Source organism: Acinonyx jubatus, chromosome A1 (genome assembly GCF_027475565.1).
Source record: "Acinonyx jubatus isolate Ajub_Pintada_27869175 chromosome A1, VMU_Ajub_asm_v1.0, whole genome shotgun sequence".
Taxonomy (NCBI): Eukaryota; Metazoa; Chordata; class Mammalia; order Carnivora; family Felidae; genus Acinonyx; species Acinonyx jubatus.
The window spans coordinates 145425130-145452253 of record NC_069380.1 but is presented as its reverse complement, the minus strand read 5'-3'; the positions used below and the strand labels follow the sequence as shown (position 1 = coordinate 145452253).

Below are 27124 nucleotides of genomic sequence, written 5' to 3'. Positions count from 1 at the left end.
TTATTACAATATTACTGACTATATTCGCTGTACTTTTTATCTCCATGACTTATTTATTTTATAACTGGAAGTTTGTGCCTCTTAATCTCCTTCATCTATTTTACCCATTCCCTTACCCACTCCCCTCTAGTAACTGTCAGTTTGTTTTCTGTATTTATGAATCTGATTTTATTTATTTGTTTTGTTTTTCAGATATCATCTATGAGTGAAATTATATGGTGTTTGTCTTTCTCTGACTGACTTATCACTTGGCATAATACCCTCTAGGTCCATCAATGTTGTTGCAAATGACAAGATCTCATTCTTTTTTTGGCCAAGTAGTATTCCATTATATTTGTATACCACACCTCCTTTATCCATTAATCTCTCAATGGTCACTTAGATTGCATAAGCAGTTATATGGTATGGTAAGCAATATGGTTTTCAAGATCAGCCGATTCAACTGGCCACTGTCACTTTGAATACTTAGTGACAATGAAAATAAAGCAGCCTCTTAGGATTGTTGTAAGGATTATATGATGGATGCTTAGCTACATGGTGGCTCTACCACAAGTGACTAATAAATGTAGACTCTCACATATTTAACAAATATTTGAGAGGTGTAGCCATGACTTTAAACAGTCTCCCAATGTCTTCTTCATCTGTTTCCATAGCAAGAGGATTAGTGACTAAGTAATTTTTACCTCAGATAGTTTGATGCTGTATAACATTCTGTATATTCTGTATAAAAATATGCTCTTTTAGGCTATATTTCCCAACCTCCCATTCCTCTAGCTATGGCCACGTGACTCACAAATGGCCACATGTGTATAAGCAAGTGTCACATGGTGTTTCTGGGAACTTTCTTAAGATACAGCACACACATGCTCTCTTTATCCCTTTCTCCATTTTGGTGCTGAGAACTCAGATTATGCCATCCTGGACAATAAGATCAAGGTTACATACAGTGGCAATAATTTAAAAGGTTCCTGGGACCCTGATGTATCGGCCCCTTATGCCTAGTCACATGTTTACACAAGGGAGAAGCCAACTTCTTTCTTATTTAAGCTACTGTTTGGGCTTTTGTCACTCACAACTGAACCAAATCATACCTAATACAAGTCTGCAAATAACATGTTCAGTATTCGATCCAAGCAGAATATATTAATGGTGTGATAATAATATTTAAATGTTACGTATAAATGCAAAGAAATTCATTTAAAATGAGAGTTACAGAGCAGATAAGTTTTCAGATTGCTACGGTAAATGAAAGAGGCCTTTTAGGTGGATAGGCATAGTAAAAGGATTACCTTTTTGTCCAGCCTCACAAGACCTCTCACTATCCCCAAGCATAGTGGATGCTTTACCGTGTGCACTACCTCTCTTCCTGTCTCTTGAGTCTGAGATGACCTTTCAGTCCTGGTATGTGAGGTTGGGCAGGCCACTTGACATCTCTAAGCCTTGGTTTCCTATTTCCAGTATTAATTGATATTCTCTTAATGTCCATGCCAAGGCATTTGTCCCTTCATCATTTATGATTATTCTGCTTTGTTTTGCAGTTAGTTGTTTGTATGTCTTACTCTTTCAATTACATGTGACAGGTGCAAAAATCTTTTCTGTCCTTACATTTCCCGCTGTATATGTCATTATGTTTGGACATTACAGACATGTGAGAAATAATGGATGAATTAAATCTGTTTAATGATTATATAGAGGTATAAGTACACATGTGATAATTATCAGAAATACAGCTGGAAAAATAAGCTGCAGTGACCTCATAGAAATTTGTTCCTGCCAAAGTGAAAAACGTACCTGTTTTAATTTGGTAGAAGGGAAATTCCACTTAAAGTTTGAAAAGGGTGAAGTGATTTAACAAAGGAAAAAATCTATAGTTCAAGCTACAAAAAAACTGCAATTTAATTCGTTACAAATGATACAATCGGTATATTTTTAAAAGATTTCCTAATTACTAACATTTGTTCAGCAAAACGTTCATTTTAAAATAATGAGGTATAAAAATATAAAATAAAATAAAATAATGAGGAATAGTCTATTTTCTTCCTCATGCATTTAATGTTTTGCTCTACAGTATTATTTGCTAGTGGCGAAACTGTGTTTCTTTGAAAACATGTAAAAATGTTATTTTTCCATGTTATTAAGAAGTTGCTATTGCTGTGTGGGGAGTAGAATTTTTTCTGTGATGGTTTTTATTCTTTGTGTATTCTTCTCCTTACTTCTGAGGGAACAGAGATGACCAAAATTCCCCCATCATCTTTCCCTGTTGGCCCATCCAGAAGACTAGAATTGTCCAATTTAGTTCTTAAGGCGAATATAAAGTACAAATGAAATAGTGCATCATGTGCATAAAAGGACCTTAAAAAGTAAAATTAAAGAAATAGAGTCTAATGTGCCTAATCAATGTGACTTAAAGAATCATTTTGTTCTTTTAATGTTTTTCCACATTTGTAAATGAAAATTCAATTTTCCTCTTCCCTGGAAAAAATAGTAAGGAGTGCAAACAATCATCAAATACTTAAGGATGCTGGATGCATAAGGGATAACATCATCTTTAATACTCAGACAACCCTGTGCGTTAGATAACACCTCATTACCATTGCATGGGTGAAGAAATTCTGGCTACAAAGGTTGACCTCAAATATTTCAGAATTTGTCTGTTCATCAAAGTATTCAAAATGCTAAAAACAGTTTAGTGCATTCTACCTTCCATATATTATTCAAAAATAATTAGATATTTAAGTTTATTACCCATAACTCCCATAGAAATATAATGGAAATTACAACTTGATCCTCACTATATAAATACATAAACAAGTGGAAGAATGAAAACATATTGATTGCTTCCTCTAGGGTGATTTCACTATAGACTTCAATGAATCTTTTTATCCGGTGACATTTTAAGAGAGCCTGGATTACTGCTAGTGTGTGTCTGATTTTGAATTCACATTAAAAACTTACTTTCAGCATGTTTGCAATTAGATAATCTGGTTAGTCCACTTTAACAGCTACCTTCAAGTCTAGAGTAACAATTTAATCATATGGAGAAACAACCAACCACTGTTTGTCTATTTATACAAAATTTTGAATCATGAAGTTAAGTTCTCAAAGAAAGCCATGAAATGTAAGTCCATTTTGTTACTGTTCAAAGCATATGCTGTTGTATTCCAATAGGACAATGCAATTTAACTCCTGAAATATATTTATTTAATTTAATTTTGAAACACAGATTTAATATTGTGCTTATTTAGACTAAGAAAAGTCAGAAGAACACAAAGAATATAAAAGCTAAGTCATTACTTGATAATAGCTACTGCATCTGTGTCCCAGAGCTTTCCAGTCTCTCCATTTAGCCCTCTTACTGCTTTTTTTTTTTTTTTTTGGTTAATTAATTCATATTGCACAATGCTAGAAAATAATATCCTGGAAAACTTGCCATCTTTTTTGCTACAGCATATGTTTGCTTTGTAGACTTTTTTCTTCAGTACATAAAATTGAAGATTATCATGGTATTCTGCTTCCCACAAGTACTTTTTAAGCTTTTATTATGTGATATTTGGTTTTGTCTTGATGTTTCATTGATCCCATGTCAGCTTTTAAAATTTCAGGACACTTGCTGTCACTACCAATAATATCTTCATAAATGGAAAAGTGTTCCCATAGCAAAATTTGGAGTTCTTCCGTTGACATTGTTGTTATTTGCACGCTACAATACAATGAATTAGGAAAAATTAGAGTTTAGAGGACACGTGTAGGGTTTTGGAGGGGGCAGGTAAGGCATTCTTGTCTGCCTGCTAATCCTTCACTGACCTGGATAGGAATGCTGGCATCAGGGACCTGACAGTTTTAGATAAGACTATCCTTAAAGTAATTGGGTATCCCATTTTTATTTTTGTTTATATTTATATTGTTGTCATATTGATTCACTCAGCACTGTCCTGAGTCACATTCATTTTGAAGTCCACTCAGTGAGATGGTTGAAGTACAGAAGAGCATTCATGTGAACCCAATGGAAATTCCTCCCACGTAAGAGCTATTGCCACCTACAGGAATTTAAGAAGGTCCAGTCTTGCCCTCAGCCTCTTCCTCCCCTCTCCCTTTATAGCATACTCACTGTGCCCCTGTGCTTATGCATCAAGGACTTTTTTTTTCTTTTTGGTAGCACCTCACGATTCTTTGAAAAATATAGATTAGCAAAGTGACTGTATTTTCATTATTTCTATTGTACTTTTATTGGTGCTAGCATTCCTACTTATGAACTGACATCATTTTCTCTTTTTTTCCTCTTTTTTCTTCTCTAACATCATTCGTGGTTTCTCTGTTTTTCTCCTCCTTCCCTCCCTCCCTCCCTCCCTTCCATAATTTTACTGAAACTCTTCAGAATGATGGGCTTTTTATAAACAAAGACTCCTTTAATTTTTGCCTTAGCCATGCAAAGTAACCAAGAAAAAGACAAAAATCTAAAATTCAGAGCATATGAATTAAAATCAATCCTTCAGACCTTAAAACTCTACTTCTGAGGGTTTTACACTCCCTTTATATATACTATTCTGTTGAACTTAATATACGGCTGAAGTCTTTAAACGAAATAGCCACAGTTCAGTTCACTTTTGAATGTGAAGCTATGAATGTCAGAGCATATGAAGAAAGTCTAGTCACAGCAAGTACCAAGAAAGATGAGTACACTATAGTGAAAGCCCTTTAGAAACGGTGGAAATACAGAGGAAACTGTGATTCTAGGCCAGGACTCTTGGAACAGACAACAGATTACACCCATGACGGTGTATTGCTTCTGTTGCATGCTGTTTAGTGAATTAGGTGTTTCAGTTTGATTGGAAGCTTTACCAGGTGCAAGGAGTCAGAAAGAGATTATAGTTTTGTGTCTATTCACATGTGTTTTTTCCCCCATGTCTTTTCAAAGAAGATGGTTAAATTAATTGAACATATGTCAAAGGCTGGCCAGCATTCAGAATAATGAAGGACAGTTGAGAAAACCACTTACTTGGAGCTTCAGAATTAAATATTTGGTTAGCTAATAAAAATTGATTAAAAAAAACATTTAAATTCCGTTTCTTGGATGAACCCCACCTGTAAAGCATCATTGGTACTTCAGATTTTCTTTGTTTGTTTTATTTCTTTGTTTAAATAAGAATAACCAGTTATTCAAGAATAAAAACCTAGATATTAATACCTTAGGTAAACGTACTATTAATGATTTTCCTCAGTATTATCCCTTGTTTTCAGTAATTTGCCTTTCCTTGGTTTTTCAAAGCTTTTTCATGTTTTCATGGGCAAAAAAAACCCTCTCCTTTCCCAGTTCCATTTTGGCAATTATTTTTAATTAAATTACATAGTTAAAATAACAAGCACAACTTGAAAAAAACAAGTTGGAGAACAAACACCACTGACTCATGGTTGGTGGACAGTTCAGCTGGCAAGAATGAAGGCGGTGGGCCTGACGGAGAGCAGCCCAAAGTGCCAGGATGTGTGCAATAGTGAGCGTGTTTAATGGTGGGGATGAAGAATGTCAGTTGATTGGGTTGTTGGTGATAAAAATGAGGTTGTGTCAGAGAAATCTCTTATAGAACTAGGACCAGCCATGTCAAACTATAAACTCTGCCCTGTTGGGTCCGAGTTGCTCCCCTCATGGGGAAATACCTCAGAAGCCTTCCTCCTGAGGTGCATTCATGATACTTCCTACCAGGAGGTCTCCACAGAAGATGTTAAAGATGCATTCAATAGAATACATTAATGAGAAAATGTGAAAGAACAGGGAGCTCCAATTCCTTGTCATTTTTAACTAGAAGCTTCTAGTGATAATGTTCCTGTGTTTTGGGTTTTTTTTGTTTTGTTTTGTTTTGATCCCTGCAGGGACAGTCTTTACAATCCAAATATTTAAAACTGCCTGGGAGGCTCAAGTCCTTTCTGCTGTCACCCAGATATGGTTATATCTTCTTTGTGCCTGAGACTAACTTATATTCCAAGTTCCCATCCAAAAGCTCTTCTAGGAGGGTTGTCTTTACTGTGAACTATGAGAACATGGTTCAGTGAGGTTGATTATGAACAATATTGTGGCTAGAAAAAAAATCTCATTTTGAAGTATAAAAGTTTAAATACTATCAGTGCAAAGTCATTATCTGGACATTTCTTTTTTTTAATTTATTTATTTTTGAGAGAGAGAACACCCAAGCAGGGCAGGGGCGAAGAGAGGGGGTCAGAGGATCCAGAATGGGCTCTGTGCTGACAGCAGCAAGCCTGATGTGGAAATTGAACTCATGAACTGCGAGATGATGACCTGAGGCAAAGTCAGACTCTGAACCCACTGAGCCACCCAGGTGCCCCCTGGAAGTTTCAAATAAATACCTGTACTTACATACGTCCAGATACTTAGCGTTAGGAAAAAGCGCTAATTGAATATATGGTTTGTTTTTTTGTTTTTGGTTTTTTTTTGGTTTTTTTTTTGCATTACCACCAGGGGAGGAATGCTAGTACAGAAAATAAAATCTCCATTAAGATGAAAGTATTATGAATATGACAATTTACAATTTTTAGGTGCTCTAATTTTTCCAATTACACATTTTCTTGATAATAATCATGTGAAAAATAATGTTTTTAACTCAATAAAAGGACCTCTGATGTTCAAGTGAAATACTCATTTCTTGTAATTGAAAGATGGTTATAGGGTGATGGTTCTTTATTTAAGAAATGTGTTCTTCTTTGCATAAATCCTGAATCTTAGTGGTTTAACACAACAGTTGCTCACGCAAAAGCTGCTGTGGGATGAGGCACTATCCTTGCAGTAGTGGCCTCAGCATTCAGATGCTTTTTCCTTATGTTGGGGACCAGATGGCATGTTTGGTGGGCTCTTCTGTCTTCACCAAAACCGCATTGCAAATTTCAGGATTATGTAGCTTGATCTGTTGATTGCCCTTCATTTTTATTTTGGTAACTAAATAAATAAGAAGCCACAAAAAAAAAAAAAGGAAATGTGTTTTTCTTTTAGTTTAAGCCGAATGTATGCATCTAATATACACTAACAGCAAATTCCTCACGTTATATTTTTAGCAATTCTAATGATGGAATTTATACAAATCTCATCCTATCTAGCAGATCCTTTTATTAATTAATCTTTTACCTGATGCTTTTATTATTTATATGGTAATCTATAACCCTCATTAAAAAAGAAAAGTATTTCAAAATTTCTCTTCACTTAGTCATTAATTTAAACAAAGTGCCTTATTTTATGCAATTTATGAAAACAATGGTGTATATATAATGATTTCTATAAAATATTATTATTCAATGTCTTATATTTCTATAATATGTAATATAATATGTAATAATATATAATCTATTTTATATATAATATATTATATACATATTATATTCATATACATATATTACATATATAACATGTATACATATATTACAAATATATTTCTATAATATGCTATTTAATCTTTAAGTCTGCATTTTTATGTAGCAACTCACAAACTACTGCTTGTGTATATGTGCCTCAATAATCATGAAGTAAATGACCACTAAGTGTTTGATTTTTAACATGATTTTCCTTTTTAAAAAAAATTTTTTAACATTTATCTATTTTTGAGAGACAGAGCATGAGGAGGGAGCGGGCAGGGGGTGAGGGGGGACACAAAATCTGAAGCAGGCTCCAAGCTCTGAGCTGTCAGCCCAAAGCCCAATGCAGGGCTGCAACCCACAGACCACGAGATCGTGACCCCAGCAGAAATCAGACGCTTAACTGACTGAGCCATGCATGTGCCTCTAACATGATTTTCCTAAGAATAAGCTATGAATCAGACATTTATTTTTCTTGCTAATTGATCTTAAATTAATTAAATAAGGACACCATTAAATTGAGGTGGCTTTTTTGTCTTAGCAGCCTACATAAGCAAACCAGAACCTAAGCCTGAAATGTCTCAAGGTTAAGAAATTGAAACCTAATGACAACCAGTCATAAACAGCTAGGTAGCCTTTCCCAAATAATGCAGCTTGTTGAGCTCTTGACAATCAAATAATTTCCTTGCTTTGTTTCCACTTCTTCCCCATAAAAGTCTTTCCTCTAACACTTGTTGACAGACCACTCCTAACCACTTCTGGATTGGTGCTCCCCCATTTGCGTTGATTTTTGTTCAAATAAACTCTTAAAATTTTTAATATGCCTCAGTTTACCTTGGCAAATGCTTCCTAAAGTTTAAGAAAGAAATTCTCCTACGCTTCCCAACCATTACAACATTGAAAAAACCGAATGCTTCTTTTTCAATTAAATAAAATTAGAAAGTAATTCCCTTTTGCAAACTGTATTAGTTTGCATTTTATGTTTGGATTATTGTTTTGTAGTGATTCCAGCCACTAGTCAGACCCACACTTGAATGTACTATGTAAGTATATCACAACTTCTGGTAACAAGCTTGAGGTAGAGAAAAACAATTAGCTATTCATAAAGCTACCCTAAAAGCCAATTGCTTACTTAATACTAGCTTTTGCCTAAATTACAACCATAAATAATTTTAAGTATGTTATTGTATAATAAACATGTTTGAAATGCGTATGTACTCTATTTTATACTAGGCAGTGAGTCTCAGACAATACTTTTGTATATATGCACTCCTATTACATCAGATGCCCATATGTAGTCATTTTCCTTGAGAAAAGAGTAAATGGGAGGAAACAATGATTCCTTTCCCCACTTAGGATATCATTTGCCAGCACTGATTTGAGGATGAATCTGTTAGCATTGTTACCCATTCTGCCCTTTCCTTACCATTCTTCTTCCCTTATAGAAACCCAGCCTGGTAGAGCTGATGTGTAACTGTCATTTCTCCCTTCCTACGTTGACTTAGACAAGTGAATTATTGGACAGTGCATGATATTATGGTGTATATGTGTGTTTTTAAATTTACATAAATGATATTGTGTATACTTCATTGTTCTTCACACATTCTTATGTTTTTTGATAGCCATGGGTAAATCCAGTTCACTTCCGACTCTTAGAAGGTATGGCTGTGTATGTGTGTGCAAGAGTACACACACACGCTTGCATGCACACACACATACGTTTTAAATTTTAAATCTCTTACACCTCTAGGGATATTCACTTAAGCTGCCTTCTTTGCTAAGATAAAAAAATTTCTACAATAAATAGGTGTGTGCATTTCTCACTGAGCACTTAGGCAACAATTTTTTCAGGAAATAATACTCAGAAATAGATTGCTTAATTTTGCTAACAACGAACAGATTGAAATAACTATCCCAGTTTGTACCTTCACTATCAGCAGAGGAATACTTCACCAATACTTGATATTATCTAACATTTTTGTTTTGTCATTCTGTTGGCTATAATTTACTGTCTTTTTTTTAATTTGCATTTGTTTAATTAAGAGTGAGAGTTTAACTATTGATATTTTATTTTCTCTGAATTGCCTTGTAATATCCTTTTCTCCATTTTCTATTGACTTCTTCATCATGTGTGTGTATGTGTTGGTAAAAACCATTATTTTAGATCAGTACTTCTTGGTTGAACATGAAGGTCACATATTCCTTGTGGAGTCAGGGGTCCCCAAGTGCCCATTCAGGAGGTTCACAGGTCAACACTAGTTCCATAATAATTCTAAGACTTTCTTGGCCATTTTCACTGTGTTAATATTTGCACTGATGCCACAAAACAATGGTGAGTAAAACTGTTGGTGCCTTAGCACAAATCAAGACAGTAGCACCAAACTATACAAGTAGTCATTGTATCCATCTCCATCGTGCTAAAGGAAAAAAAAAATTTTAATCAGTTCATTTAAGAATGTCCTTGATGAATCATTAATGATCATTAATTTTATTAAATGCCAATCTTTGCCATGTCTTTAATATTCTGCACAATGAAATGGAAATTACACAGAAAGCACTTCTGCTGAGTAGTGAAGTATGATGATTATCTCAAGAAAAAGCACTTGGGAGAGTGTGACTTGCAAGCTGAGCTCCCCCTTTTTTTTAATCATGTTTACTTTAAGGAACAATTGACAGACACTGACTATTAACATCTGTATATTTGGCAGTATTGCTGTGAAAATGAACACAATAATCCATCAACATTAAGGGAAATAGCTGACAATATTTGTTGCTAGCGATAAAATTTGAAATTTCAAGTGAAAATTAGAATTTTGCAGAAAATATAACCACCAATGTGAGCTTGATAGCTTCTAATACAGACTTTTCTGGTAAAATTTGTGGTGTTATTAATGAATGTAACATTTTGATATTATATAATAAATGTGTCATCATTTAGAAACTCTTCATATTTCAATGAGCCCATATTTCCCAAATGTCCAATACATGATGGCACAAAACCATGCACAGATAAAAGATCTATTCAAAATGCAAGATAAACCTATGGATTTTAACATTATGAATATGAAAAGTTCACTGGTAGATTTCACATTCCACACTACAACTAGAATTTAAACTTTGCTTATCAAGTTTTGATGTGGTAGCAAAGAGGAATATACATATTATCTGGAAAGATTATTAAAATACTCCTTCCTTTTACAATTACATATCATTAGAGCCTGCATTTTCTTCATATACTTCAGCCAAAAATATTTTGTAATAGAGTAAACAGAGATGCAAATATGAGAACCTACTTGTTTTCTCTTAAGACAGATACTCAAGAGATTCATACAAACGTAAAATAACCTTTCAATACATTTTTGGTTTGGGACAATATAATTATTTTTTATAAAAATATATTGTTTATGTTAAAATGTAATTAGTTTATTATTGTTATTTTGAAATTAATAAGTATTTTTAAATTTGTCAGTTTTAATTTCGAATAGAATAAGTATAATATGCTATGTATATTTCTACATTATTATATATATATACTCTATATATACACATGCACATATATATAATATAGTATGTACATTTCTATATTATTACACACACACACTCAAACACACACACACACACACACACACATGTTCCAAAATGCTGTGTGTGAGTTTATTTGCTCTTTGGGCCCTTCAGTAATTTTTAAGAATAAAGGAATCCTGGGACATCTGGGTGGTGACAATTGAGGCAGCTCTCAGTGCAGAGGCTGCTTGGGATTCTCTCTTCCTCTCTCTGCCCCTTCCCAGCTCTCTCTCTGTCTTTCTCAAAATAAAAAAAAAATTAAAGAAAAATAAAGTAAAGGAGTTTGAGACCTAAAAGTTTGAGAACTAGTATACTAAATAATCTCCTGTTGGCTTTTGACATTACAGATTTCTCCTCCCAAGCTGTCACTTTTCTGTTAACTTTACCCATAAGGTACTTGGTTGAATAGAAACCTTGAAATTTTTTTTTGGAGGCAATTTCATTTCTCCTATTTCATTTTGTGCTTTTCTGGTCTTCTTCAGAACAGCTTCTTCAACTCTGAAGTCACAAAAATATGTTTGTACCTTTTCTTCCATTAGATGAATAGCGTTACTTTTCACATTTGGTCTTCAGTACATACCAATCCCGCTTTGTTTTCCTCTATATAAAGAATCAATTTTCCCAACATGCCCTTTCCCCCTGACTTGTAATGCTGGCTCAAGTGTGAATATATATCCAGGCCTCTTCCTGGACCCCTGTTCCAATGCCAGTTAGGTATTTTTCTGTGTCTAAGTTAGTATCACATTATTTTTTTAATTAAATGGTTTTCCAATGTCTTAATATATGGCACATTTCCCCCTTTTTAACATCATTTCCAAGATTACTTTAAGTATGATGGAAATTTTTCTCTGTATAATTTAAAATAAATGTATAGATTTTTGGAATAAATTTATCATGACACAAAATAGTATCCTTTCAGATTTTCATAAAAACTGCACAGAATTTACAAACAAAATTAAGAGAACAAATGTATTATGTTGTCCATTAAAATATATACTGGTCTTCCATTGTGTCTTTTGGTTAAAATATATTTTCTACAAGGTCATATTAATTGTTTATTAATACTTTCTAGATATTTTCTAGAATCACTTAATCTCTAGATATTTTCAAATTACTTTCCCTATTGTAAATAACACCTTATTATCAATCATATGCTTTCTTTCACTGTAATTATATTTTGAATGGGTAAGACATCACGTATTTCAAGTTTCAGAAGACACAAAAGAGTATGTACAGTACTGTCCAAATTCTTCTTCCCTCTTCTTTGACCCAGCCGTTTACCTCCTGTTAGAGAAACCATTGTTAACCAGTTTTTGTTTTTGTTTTTGTTTTTGTTTTGGCTTTCAGAGACATGACAATCCTGTACAAGAAAATATGTATATGTATTCTTTGCCCTTTACAGTAGTATAAACAAAAGTATGCAGCACACATTGTTATGGTGCCAACATCTTAGTGCTCCTTCCATACAATTTCCAGATAATTGCAGATACTCTTCTTTGATACCACACCAAAACTGGACAAGCAGTAATTTCTTAAATCCTATGCTAAAGTCTCTCTCCTTCTCTCTTTCTCGCCCTCTCCCTCTCCTCCTCTCTTCTTCCCTCCTTCTTGTTCTTTTGCTTTACAACTGAAGAGTATTCCATTTTCTGGACTTTTCCATAATGAAATGACTTAGACCCCTGTTGATAGACATTTTAAATTGTTTGAAATTGTGCTCTGCATATACAGCACTGCAGGGAACAACTTTGTACCCACATCAATTTGCCTATGTGTGATTATACTCGTAGGCTGCATTCCTAGAATGAAATCTCTGAGTTTAAGAAAATGTGCATTTGTCATTTCACTTCATGTCACTAAATTCATAAAAGTCCTTCCTAAAAGACTGTCATTTATACTCCCACCAGGAATGTGCAAGCTTGCCAAGTTCTTTACACTTTAATGAATACTGTGTAATATTGTGGGAATTATAGTATCATATAGATTTAATTTAATTTGTATTATGAGTAAGAGTAGGTATCTTTTCATATGTGTAAGATCTATATATATTTCTTCTGAAGTCAACTAACAAAATCCTTTATACATGTTTTATCTATTGGATTGTTTGTGTTTTGTCTGTTAATATGTAAGATCTCCTGATTTCTTTGATTAATCTATTCTTTGCTATGATGTGATTAGAAGATAGTAATTCCAGTTGTCATTTGTATTTTACTTTATTTTCCTTTTTATCTTAAAGAAATTTTTATTTTAACACTTTTAAGATTAGCGCCATGATTAGAAAGTCATTTTCATCTCTGAGATTATTTTTAATTTTATATTCTCCTCTGATCCTTTGGTGGTTTGTTGTTTGTTTGTTTTTCATTTAAGTGTTTAATTTACCTGGAATTTACTCTGGGATAAAAGGAAAAATATTGATCTAAATTTACTTACTTAACATATCTACCAAATTATCCCAGTCCAGTTGTTGAACATTCTATCTTTTCTCCACTGATTTGAAAATCACTTATTTCATATATAAAGTTCCCTTATGTAGTGGGGTCTATTTATTGATTTTCTACTCTTTTATTGATCTGTCTTACTACACATGTGCCACTGTCACATTATTTTCATTATTTATATTACATTTTCAACCATTGCTGATACAGATTATATTTTGATCTGATATTAAGCAAATTTACAGAACTTTTTAATTAGTTTTTATTATTTGTTGCTTCTTCAGATTCTCAAAGTAAATTGTTACATCATCTGCCAGTGTGGGCAATCTCTCTATCCCATCCTATTACCTTCTGGAGGGGTTCCATAACCTGTCTTGTGTTCACTAGTTTATTCTACAGCTCTGTCTTTGGCTTGAAATTACCCCATTGGGAACCTTAATTAGCTTCATTTTAAACTCTTTTTAACTTTAATTATATTTTTATTCTTATTTTTATTTTTTTATGTTTAGTTATTTGTTGAGAGAGAGAGAGAGAGAGAGAGAGAGACAGCACAAGCAGGGGAGAGGCAGAGAGAAGGAGAGAGAATTGCAAGCAGGCTTCACACCATCAGCACAGAGCCCGATGGGGGCTTGAACTCATGAACTGTGAGATCATGACTTGAGCTGAGATCAAGAGTTGGTTGCTTAACTGACTGAGCCACACAGGCACCCCTTAATTATATTTTTTAAAATCAGTATTTCAAGTTGATTCTTTTTTGTTCCAGTCTTCTATTTCTTATTTTTTTTAATGTCTATTTATTTTTGAGTCAGAGAGTACACATGAGTGGGGAAAGGACAGAAAGAGAGGGACACAGAGGATTCAAAGAGGGGTCTGTGCTGACAGGCTGACAGGAGTAAGATCGATGTGGGATTTGAACTCACAAACCATGAGATCACTGACCTGAGCCGAAGTCGGACACTCACCCGACTGAGACACCCAGGCGCCCCTCCAGTAATATGTTTCAAAAATGTCTTTATCTTTGTAGGGATTTTTTTTTTATTTTAAAATCTTAACCTGTCAGTTCTATTAGATTACTTTTGTTCTAGTATTTTCTGTTCTTTCTTCTTCTTCTTCTTTGAATTATAATGCTTGCATTTCTCAGAGAGTTTGTATTAATATTTTGGCTAGTGATGTACCTGGAGGACAAGGTGAAGTCCATGCCCTAATTTCAACTACTCCAGGTGGACTGAGTTGGTACATACAGGGTGTCTAATGACAGAGCTATAATATGTACTTACGCCTAATCTCTCTTCTCCCTGCCTCATTTGCCCCAGACACTGCTTTTATCAGGATCTCCATCACTCTGTTTTACCTCCTTAGTGAAGAGACAGGGATGTGGAGTGTAGAAGGGGAACTGCTCAGGCCTATTAGTGACCATAGGCTCCGTGTTCCAGTCTGGCCCACATTTTACCACTTCCTCCTGCTGGTAGTAGACTGGAACTGGGTAAATCGAGAAGGAACAAGAAAATGAGAGTGAGAAATGGCATATTTTAGAAAGCTCTTCCCAAGCCTCTTACCCATCACAGCCCTTGGAATTCTCTTCCGTGCATCCCAGACACAAAGACACACATGGGGACGTCAAAAGCTCCTATTACACTAAGGGCTTTTCATGGTTTTTTGTATTAGAGTTTGATAAGTCTCAGTGCCTACTCAGCAACTTTCTACCCTGGAGTATCTCCAGTGCCAGAGAGAGCCAGTATCCCATGTTCTTTCTGTCTTGTCAGGAACCCATTAAGTTTCCTTTTTACCCCATGTTGAAGCTAATGGTTAGATTCATACACACATACACACACACACAAACACACACACACACACACACACACGCTCACACACACAATTTAAACATAGTAGCCCTAAATGTCTTATCAAGTTCATAGCTTAGGAAGTTGTTTCCAAATTATTTCATATGCTTATTATGATTATCAGCTTTAATACATAGAGTATACCTCTTGAAGTCCAAATTCCCTAACACCAAATAGTTAAGGGTAGAAAACAAACAAACAAAGGAATGCTTTTCATTTAGATAACAACAATAAAAACTAAAAATTAACTCTAAAAACAAATGTTCCAAAAGTTTTCTAGGTGGCAGGTGTTATTAAATTTTACATGCATTACATCATATAATCTTCATGTGTAATAATTCTATTAAAATCCCTTCACACAGGAGGAAATTAAATTTCAAAAAACTTAGACAAGTTGTCCAAGATTGTATTGGTGGGAACTGACAAGAACCAGGGTTGAAATCATCAGTCCATTTTTAGCCTCTGGCTGGCCTTTGCATGAGTTCTAGGCATTCTAGATCCAGATTATGTTTCTCAATATTTTTATTAATGCAGGGGACACTATTCACTCAAAATACCTTAGAATACATTTTTGTTTAAGGTCATGCAATCTACCTACCTCCCAGAAGAGCAACAATGTCTCTGAAACCAGATAAATAAGTGAAAATATTTCATTCTATATTTGAACATCCATCAAGCTCAGGGAGTCATTTTGGAATTCTGGAATGTAAATTTGGAATCCCCAGCAGACTTTTGGTGTCTGGGGTGGTTCATACAAGCAGAATAACAGAATAAGAAGCAGTTCACCTCCTAGCCAATTTTATTTTACAAAGAGACTGTAACAATATTGGAATGATATGAAAGGCGATTTCTTGAAGTGAATTGTGTGGTGATGTTTCAAACATCATGCGATAGCCTTCTTCCAAGGCTCATTTTATTTCTGACAGCAACGTGACTCCAGATATTAATTTGGAGTGTGACCATGAGAGTGAAATCTTAGCCATTTTATACCGAGTCTCTCATTATCTAAGCTTAACAGTGCTAGGTATATGAGAACACAAAAGTCTAAAACCTAGTAAATGTTAATAATCCCAGAATCTGCATTCTATACACTTCTTATTGAATGGAAATAGCACTGATATTTAATTACAAATACCTACTAAAAGTAGATACAGTGCAAGTTGTGTGCTGCCTTATTATCTGGAATACCAACTCGCTGAGATTTACACTCAGAGCTTGTAAATATTAAAGCAAATAGGAATCTTTTAAAACATCATTTTGAATGACTTAGAGAGAAACATGTACGCAAATTTTTGGATTGTTATACTTTCACAATTTAAGCTTTAGAAAATTAGTCTACAGCTCATCAGCCAAAACTCTAGCAGAGATAATTGGGCTGTCTATAAGAGGTATAAACAAGATAATTGAAACAAGATAAAAGATAATTGAAAAGGAATGTTCAGCTATATCAAGGGTGGAATTTGGCTTCCAAAATGGGAGAAAATATGATTCAAAGTGTCCACTCTTTACGTTGTATATATTAGAAGGGGTAGACTATGAAGAGTCTCAGATTAAAGAAAAAGAAGATGATACATAAGATACTGGAAGAATGTTCCTCTTCCACAGCAATGTGCTAATTTACCTAATACACTGAAACAAAGTGTCTTTTGGAGGTTACCTATTCTTTTTATTTTATTTTATTTTATTTATTTTTAGTATGAAATTTATTTTCAGATTGGTTTGCATACAACACCCAGTGTTCATCCCAACAGGTGCCCTCTTCAATGCCCATCACCCACTTTCCCCGCCCTCCCACCCTCATCAATCCTCAGTTTATTCTCAGTGTTTAAGAGTCTCTTATCATTTGCCTCCTTCCCTCTCTGTAACTTTTTCCCCCTTCCCCTCCCCCATGGTCTTCTGTTAAGTTTCTCAGGATCCACAGGAGTGTGAAAACCTATGGTATCTGTCTTTCTCTGCCTGACTTATTTCACTTAGCATAACACTCTCCAGTTCCATCCACATTGCTACAAAAGGCCATATTTCATTCTTTCTCATTGCCATGTAGTATTCCATTGTGTATATAAACCACAATTTCTCTATCCATTCATCGATTGATGGACATTTAGACTCTTTCCATAATTTGGCTATTGTCTTAGTTCTCATTTTTAACTTTTTTGAATATGTAACATGAATCTATATTTAGAATATAGTGTGTGTTTGTGTGTGTGTGTGTGTGTGTGTGTGTGTGTGTGTGTAGTGATTTAAAGAGGAGCTGGTTTCCTTGTGCACATCCTCTACCATTTCAAATGTTAACTCTTAGTCTCATCAGAGGGTGACAAACCCTGGTCACTTACATGAATCTGAAGATTTTCTGTTTTTCTTTGGAAAATGGGATCTGAATTATTAAGTCAATATTATAGGATAATGTGATTGGTGAGAAGAGAGCTTATAGCATTCCCTCAAGAACAGTGAGGCAGTACCTTTCTACTGACTGTAAGATTTTATAGACATCATAAGGGCATTTTAAAGTGAATGGAACAATTCTTAATGTTTGCCCTGTATGTAAAAACTTTTCTTACCTTTGTCTAGCATTTATTTACACGTTGAATGTCAAAAGGAGCTCCCTATTTAAATTTGAAAACAAAATTAAAATTTTTATTAGATGACTGTTACTTTTGCAGCAAACTATTCTAAGGTGATTTGGAATCAGGAGAAAATACGGAGAGAAAATTCCAGTTAGAAAGCCTTCATAATGGTGTGCCTGGATAGCTCAGTTGGTTGAGGATCAGATTATTGATTTCAGCTCAGGTCATGATCCCAGGGTTGTGGAATCTACCCCCACATAGGGCTCTGTGCTGAGCCTACTTCAGATTCTCTCTCTCTCTCTCTCTCTCTCTCCTCCCCCCCCCCATCCCTCTCCCCTTCTTGCATACTTACTCTTTCTAAAATAAAATCATAAAAAAAAAAGAGAAAGTCTCTATAAGATGAAATGAAGAGGAAAGCAACTATGTGTTGAAAAACCATCCATAACACATAGAAGAGACTACACTATAAGGATCCTGAAAATGAAGATAATTCTGTTTGCTTTTTTTATTTGTTTGTTTTTTATCTTTACTGTTACCTTTACCCTTTTTTATTCTAGTATTCAAAGATCTCCTGACAGTTTTCATGTTTTATTTTACATGGATTTGTTGAAGCTGAAAGAATTTGAGACACATTAAAATTATGGTGACATTACTGTTTCAGAGTAATGTCACTGAGGTAATTTTGACAAGATAATATTTCCATTTTTTAGTTTATAAAATCATAGCTCCATATCATAACCAAGCAAATGTTTCTTATATTTTGGAGACACATTGCCCTTTTCAAACTTTATTCACAAATATTGCTTACTTAAAAAAATGTATTCTGTTAAGGAAAGAGTTTGAAACTGAGGTTGACATATACTTAATAATCAGGTGAAAAAAACATAAGAAAATTATTAGCTTTTTGTGTTATTTTAAATCTATACTAATAAATGAAAATGTCCCATTCCCAAAATTGATATTGTCAATATTGTCATCTTAAAAGAAATGAAATTACTGTTATGTCTTGTCTCCTCAGATAAATTTACAAAGAAAAATGAGAGTTACTGGTGTTATTACCCAAGGAGCCAAGAGGATTGGAAGTCCAGAGTATATAAAATCCTACAAAATTGCCTATAGTAATGATGGAAAAACTTGGGCGATGTACAAAGTAAAAGGCACTAATGAAGATATGGTAAGACTGATTTAAATATTTCATTTAAAAGTAAATACCGTTAATAATCATTGATTGCCAAATACTTACTTATTCTTTAACGGGCTCCTTATGTTGTTGCAAATACATTTATGATTTTAATTGGATTAGTAGGGTGTAGGGTGTAAGGAATTTTTCCAAGTAATATATGTACGCTTGCTACTATTTACGATCTTCTCAGATTTTAATTGGTGGCTATGTAAACAGTTTATCACAATATCGCAAAGTCCTGTATAGAACAGTTAATTTTTACTTTAATTAAAATAAAAATTTCATTTTATGGTTTTTCACAGATTAGCACTCTCCTTAATCAAATAAGTACAGATCAAAATTACTATTTTTAAAGAAAAAAATACTATTTTAAATAAAAAAATGTATGTTTGTATACTTTTATATTAGAAGGCAATTTTGTTATTTAGCAGAATAAAATATTTTAGAGGAAATGAATATAATATTCAGTGTATACTTTGCCTTTTCACATGATAGTCCCAATTTTTTATCAGTTTTTCCTCAAAATTTTTAATCTTAAAGATATCAGGACTGCACCTCATCCCATTTAAAACCAAATCACTAAACTACACTCTGATAAATTTTATGAAAGATTTTTTAAAATTTCTTTAATGAATTTAAATAAAGTTTTCTGATTACCAGGCTATATAAAAAAGTAAAACAAGAATGGGATTTAAAAGAATTAAAAATAACACATTTTAGCATTTAATTTTTAGAGGGAAACACTGTTTTTCACTGGAGATACATATAAAAAACTTACAATTCTCTCATCCAGTGGTCTGGGACTGACTGATAAGAAAGTAATCTTGAGGAATCAGACCATGAAGCATCATAAGTCTCATCATAGCTTTAGAGAGACTGAGTGATCCAGTAACACTAGTGAAGACTGGTTCTTACAAAAAAACAAACAAAAAAAAACCACAATAAAACAAACAAAAAGCAAACAAACCCCACAAACCTATAAATACTAAGTAGCAGCATGAACGGATAGACCCAGATTAAGGTGAAAAGTTTAAGGTGCCCATTTCTCAAAAAAATAAAGAAGCACTCCCCTGGCTCTAAAGGACTGGCCTTAAAATCGACAAGACCATCATAGTAGAGTATAGATTATACCATGGACCACAGTGGTTTATAGCTTTAATTAGGATTTTATCTATAGGTTTTATATTCTCTGCTGAGGGCAAGGTGATTCCTAAATGCTTCAGATCCCCAAATTACTTAATCCAGTTTTTGAAAGATTATGTTGGGTAGGATAAAGGGTCAGTATTTGAAAATAGGAAAAGAAGCTGCTATAGTCAATCATTTCAAACTCTATATTATCTCTTTACACAGGTGTTTCGTGGAAATGTTGATAACAACACACCCTATGCTAACTCTTTCACACCTCCCATAAAAGCTCAGTATGTAAGACTCTATCCCCAAGTTTGTCGAAGACATTGCACTTTGAGAATGGAACTTCTTGGATGTGAACTATCCGGTGAGTCTCAAATTTCTTTTTCTATATTTTCTGTAAAGAAAAAAACACCACATATTTGTATGTAGTCTGTTACTAATTTTCTATTTTCCAACACTCATGAACATTCATTTTTGCTACAAAATGTCTAGATGTCATTTACAAACAGGGTGTGTGTGTGTGTGTGTGTGTGTGTGTGTGTGTGTGCATGCTCGCGTGCATGTAGCATCAACAAGTTCTAAAACTTGCTACAAAATGAAATTAATGTAGAAGGAGCAGTGTATTTCTTTGGTGGAAGAAAGTACAACAATTCTCACTGGAAACTTTTGTCAAATTTAAATGTGTCCTGTGTTTAGTAGTAACTATGATTTATGTTTTGTGATGAAAGTTCAGTATAAACTGGAATCTGCCTGACCTCACAAATTGCAGTTATGCTGAGGCTCTATGGCATAGAAAAGTAAGCTTTATCTTTGTCCATCCACCATAAGAACTTGGTTTTATTTTGTTTTGTTTAGGTTTTATGAAACATGTAAATTTATCATTCCTCCCAGGGAGATAATACTTCACAAATAAGATAGCTACTATAAATTCATTCTTTATCATTCTTATCTAGCAACCTGCTTATTGTACAAACAGTGATTATCCAGCTCAAAGATAAATCTATCAAAGGACTCAGAGTTAAATAATTCTTGTCTTCCAGGAGCATCAGTACTAGATACAAAGATGAAGACTTAATGTGTAGATCTCACAGTGGTCCCATTTCAATATAGCTAGATTCTGAGCTAAACAGAAAACCTTGTCTAGGCATATCACTGTGCTGTATTTTGGGTAGTTGTTCTTTGTATTTCTAGCATCAACATTTAAAAATGACCTTTGCCACTATGGCCTGAGATTATTTTGTTCAAACAACTGTTTTTTAGAAAGCCAAATCAAAAATTCACATTTGCCCTACTTTTTAGCATGAAAGACTTTATCAAACTTACAATAATGCCACTAAGTCAAAAATAGGAGGATACATCTTTCCAAATGGACAACTGAGAGCTTTTTATTCATTTCAAAAGGTTGCACGGACGTTAAAACATATGCTTTATATCTGTTTCCCTTCTTAGGTTTATTTGTGATATGGAGAAAAGGAATGATTTTTTTAAGCAAATAAAAGTTATTATTAAAAACAGCCAAACTTTAACTGAACCCACTACACTTAAAGGAATTAGAGACATTTGGCCAGATGAGTGAATCTATTTTAAGAATTACATTTTCATACTATATATGGATGTCCCTTATAAAGCAACCAACATACGGTTTTAGTTCTATTAATTATCCTAACAGTGATGTTTTCTTTATTTTGGTAATTCAAACCAGCTTATTGACTGCCAGAAATCTCAACAGAATAATTGCTGTGTAGTGTTTATATTACATGTCACTCTATCATCACAAGCCAATGTCATCCCTAAGTCATTCATCATAAAGCAATCAAGAAGAAGCCAAGCCCCATGGTTTTTAGTTGTTTAACAATCACCTTCCCCAATTTTCCAGTCTCTTGATTCATGAGGGTCAGTGTCTCTTAGATGGCACAGTTAAACCCCAACTTATAAATATATGTGACTTTCAGTTTTTATAGGAGTCTACACCTGACACGTTACAGACTTTATGTTCTTAAAAAGAAGCCAAACCCCGTCTCCCCACCCCACAAATTGACTTCAAACTTGCAAGCGGAGGATACTATCTTTCAATGGATACTTTTAAAAGCTAGGGCACTTCACTATAGAGATAATCAATGTCTTTGTTAATGCTTCATTTTGTTCAGGTGCCATCCATTCTGGTCAAAGTGTTAATTAATCTATATATGTGAAATCATGTGGATGAGAAGGAAATTTTGTAGTGTGAGGCAAATTGGCAGGGAGATTATCTCTAACACTTGGAAATAAACAGTAATATAATGGGCCAAACTATTTGCCACAATCCACTGCAACACTGTAAAGCACAAGGCTTCCTTTTTGTACCCAATAAACTGTTAGGAGATCTCTCAGCTTGCCTAGAAGATCAATAGTTAATCTTTTCCCAGACACTTGAAAAAGAAAATCCCCTAAATTCTCTGAAAGAGATATGATTTAAGATGGTTGGAATGAAATGAATCATGACTATAATTAGAGGAGGAACTCATTCATTCATTCATCCATTCTTTGAACAAATTATTCAGCACTTACTCTGGGCTAGACACTAGACAACAGAGTAGATACAAAATGAATTCTATGACTAAGCAGAAATGACCAGAGTAAAAGCATCCCTTTTCCATCTGAGACTTTAAATATTATATCACAAAATGAGAAAAACAACTACCTTTCCCCTTGTATCTTTCTGCAAGCCAAGAGTTTTATGAAGACTCTAGTATCAGGGCAGAGTGGCTGTGGGGGAGTTGGTGGTCATAATAAAAAAGTCAGAAATCTGTAATGCAGGCAAGGCATGGTACCCTCAAATGGCCTGAAGACAAATGGCTTGTCATTAAGACTTTGGAACTTTCTAGAATCTTTGAGATTTGTCATGAAATTTTTCTCCTCCAAAACTAATATTTAGAATTTGGAGCTATTTTTATCCTGAGACTTAGGGTCTAGATCTGTTACACCTAAAACCCAACAAGACTTGTGTTAGGCACACAAGTGGCTAATCCTTCATGTGAGTTTTTGCCACGTTTGCATGGGAAAGGCATTTCTTAGAAGGTGGAGGTGAAGGCAAACATGGAGGAGCCTCAAGAAGGAAGTGATCTAGGCTGAGTAGAGCAGAAAGCAATGGGTTGTAATTAAGAACTATTTATCAATGAGGAGTGCTAAGCCCCCTCTCTTAAAGCCTTAGACTTAAAGTAGCCTAGTTTCAGGAAATGCAACCAATCCTGGTCCATTATTTAGTACTCACTGCTGTGCTGATTTGGGGACTTAACGTTGTTATCTGTTGGAATTAGCTTTAGGGAAATAATAAAAACAGCTAACATTTACTGCATGTTAGCTATATGCCTACTGTTTCTAAATACTTTATATTTATTAACTAATGTCTTAGAACACTTTTTGAGGTAGTTTCTATATTACTACCATTTTACAGATGAAAAAACTAAGGCATAAAGTAGTTAAATAATAGGTTAACCCATTTCTCGGTCAGAATGTTATAATTATACATATGGAATATTTGCTAATATGATAAGAGAATCGTGCTTCCTATTATGAGCTTTGTGACTGGAATTTTGTCACAGTTGCAATTCAAGATTGGGAAATGGTGTGTACATTTCCTTGAGAAATTGTGTGTGTGTGCGCACACACACACAATTTCCTAGTAACAGACAAACCCAAATTTTACACCATGTCATACCTGAAGATATATGTGCCAGATCTGAAAATCTTTCAAAAATATCCAAAACTAGGGGCGCCTGGGTGGCGCAGTCGGTTAAGCGTCCGACTTCAGCCAGGTCACGATCTCGCGGTCCCTGAGTTCGAGCCCCGCGTCAGGCTCTGGGCTGATGGCTCAGAGCCTGGAGCCTGTTTCCGATTCTGTGTCTCCCTCTCTCTCTGCCCCTCCCCCGTTCATGCTCTGTCTCTCTCTGTCCCAAAAATAAATAAATAAACGTTGAAAAAAAAAATATCCAAAACTAGAGGTTACTGAGTAGGACCAAAATGCAGTTTTTATAATAAGACTTGTTCAGGAATGATTTTTGCTAGAATCAGCTTATTTTCTTCTATTATCTATTACTTTAAATTCTATACTTGCACAGTGCCTGACACATGGTATACATCGAGTAAATATAAGCTTCCTCAACATCCAGAAGAAGCCATGTTGGTGCTATAGGAATCAGTGACAAAGATTAACAGACATTTCTTAGAAAACAAAATACTGTCCAGTTTGAAATATACCTTTGGAGCAGTTTGTGAAAATGACTTTGTACTGAGGGAATTTTCATTTGCAGCATTATGGAAACAAATAAAAGAAAACCAAATATATTTTGTGAGAAAATGTTCTTTTTTAAAGGTACAATGAAACTGTTGAAAACACGGGAATAGTCATGAGGCTATCAGTAATGAGACAGGAAAAGGCATTTCAGCCTTGTTTTCATTTTGCAAAATCATCTATCACCGAAAAGCGGTTTGAATTATCTGTCTTGTTTTCAATTTTTCCAAAATATATTCCGACAAAATAGTCTGAATCGGCTATCTTGTGTTTCGATTTTTTTTCCAGATTTAGTTCTGATTATAGCCTTTTTTTGGATTTAGATGCTTTCTCTTTGGGGAAATGAATAACATTAAGCTCAATCTTCTCTTGCCTCTGCAAAATGAACGTAGAAAACTTGCAGGGTCATCCATTATTTTTCTCATGGAGACCTTCTCATTTTCTTTCAGGCTGTTCAGAGCCTCTGGGGATGAAATCAGGACACATACAAGACTATCAGATCACCGCCTCCAGCATCTTCAGGACTCTCAACATGGACATGTTCACCTGGGAACCAAGGAAAGCTCGGCTGGACAAACAGGGCAAAGTGAATGCCTGGACCTCTGGCCACAATGACCAGTCGCAATGGTTACAGGTAATGATATGTCCCGATTCGAGAGTCCCCCCCGAAAACAAACCACCAGAGTCCAGAGTCAAAGCCAAGCGGCAAGGGTCGTTTATTGCAGGTTCGAACCCGGTCCTCCGCGCACTCGTTGCCGGTGACACTAAGAGGCCCCGAGCAAGGATCTTACAGCTTCTTTTATAGACAGGCACAAACAAGTTAGGGATTTTTTTGAGGTTACAGAGCTGTTATTGGTTGACATTTAAATTTGAACACTCAGCAGAACTCGATTGGTTCCCGCCTTTATTTCAAACCATTCAGCAGAACTTGATTGGTTCCCGCCTTTATGTCAGACTACAACCTGGCGTGGCCTGGCTGGATTTGGGAACGGCGGGGAGAGGGGAAAGATCTTTTCTTTGCAGTTGTGAGTATACCTGGTAATTTTTCTCTTAGCCTCTCAGTAATATTTTCCAAAAACCGTTTCAACCAGCCACTGCTCCTCTTCCTTAGATTTCCTGTTGGTGGCATGAATTTTGGAGTCCTTGCCTTCATTCTTATTTACGTGTGCCTTCCTCTTTGGCTTACCTAAAATTGGTAAAACAGAAATTCCTTAGAAGCCATATTGTGGTGCTCTTTTTGCTGTGATGTTGATTTATAGATGCAGCAGATTGGACCAGATCACAATATGGATAGGTCAATTCAATCGATTATGAGAGCATTTGCATTTTAACTCTCCTCTATTCTAATGCTTCCTGTCAGTATGGGTTTGAAAGTGTCACAGCAGGATGGCAGACCACTTTGAAATCATGCTATTGACCTGCAGATTGTTCCCACAGAATCATGACTCCTGACTTACTAGTTCTTTACCTGTGGTTGCTAAGCAATGGAGCAATTTGATTACATTCTGATAAGAGAGCTTGCTTATAGAAGGGAAGCATAGATGCTGCAGTCTGTTTATCATTTGCAAATGAAGTGCAGTTATAGTCAGTGCTTTTTAAAAACAATCTTTTTGAAATGCATTTATCGTGGAGTACTTTTAAGTAGGCACAAATTTGTTAATGTCTTCTGTGGCAAAGAAAAGTAAGACAGCTTAATTCCATAATGAGGTCATTTTATTTCAAAGATAAGAGTTCTATTCTTATTGATTTTTATGCTGTATCCATGAGTTTCAAAACTGTGGTAATTCATTGCGTTTTTGAAAATCACAAAAACAATTATAATAGCACCAAATGTCACTCCTCGTGGAACCAGATTTGCCACACCTGAGTCTGTTCTAAGTCATCCGGAATATCCAGTAGAATCTTTTCTGTAGAAATAGTCACTTTTCTCTTTATTTCCCTCTACTATTCTATCTGGATATTTATTGATCTGAAACTTTGTTGAGCTCTTTCATTAGCTACTATGTATTAAGGATAATTATGTGTGTTTTTCTTCTTTTAATGCTTTATGAGCTTTTTGAAGGTAGGTGTATGTGTAGACACACACACACACACACACACACACACACTATTTCCCTTCTCACCATCCCCACTGCAAGCTCCCTGATCTAGGCTATCACTGCTTCAGAAGGGTCTTGCAGAAGGGTCTTGCAGAAGCCTCCTCACCAGAGTTTGGTATCAACTCTGTAAAAATCTCAAATTGTAACCAGTGTGATTTTTTTTCCTAAAATGAGAATATGATTCTCTTACCCTCTTTCTAAAACCCTTCAGTTGCTCCCCATCAGCCTTGGAATAAAGTGCGGATTTCTTAGTATAGCCTGGAAGTCTTCACATGATTTGGTCCCATTTCATCTCTGACCACACTCTTCTAAATTTGTTTCAGTTTCTCAAACCAAATGTTCTCTCTTCCAATTCCTTTATATGTGTCTTCTTCCTAGGGGAAAGTAATGGAAAGAACGTCTCTATCCTTAGAATTCCCTGCCTTGTGTGGCTTATATCTTTCAGCTGCAGTTTGGATGCACTTTCCTCTGGCAAGGCTTTGCTACTACAAGCTCCATCCCATCCCATATCTGGCTTAGGCTCTCTCCTGAATACTGCTGTGTCCTTAGTAATTCTCTCAGTGTTCATTATCACACTACATTGGAAATTGGGTTTTCATGTTAGATTGTTCGCTCTAGGAGGGATGAAACAACATTTGTCTTCTTTGACTTTCTCAACTAGTTGTCCAGTACCAAACTGAATACCTG

At 34.9% G+C, this 27124-nt stretch overlaps 1 protein-coding gene across 2 annotated transcripts in view; it reads left to right on the top strand.

Annotated features, from left to right (window-relative positions):
* Nucleotides 1–27124, top strand: part of EDIL3 (EGF like repeats and discoidin domains 3) — a 410169-nt gene that overhangs the window by 283136 nt on the left and 99909 nt on the right. For both annotated transcript variants that reach the window (XM_027038784.2, XM_027038776.2), the window contains 3 exons: nucleotides 18773–18928; nucleotides 20288–20432; nucleotides 24788–24972. In XM_027038784.2, the coding sequence (XP_026894585.1) occupies nucleotides 18773–18928; nucleotides 20288–20432; nucleotides 24788–24972 (486 nt within the window). The remainder of the gene's footprint in view (nucleotides 1–18772; nucleotides 18929–20287; nucleotides 20433–24787; nucleotides 24973–27124) is intronic.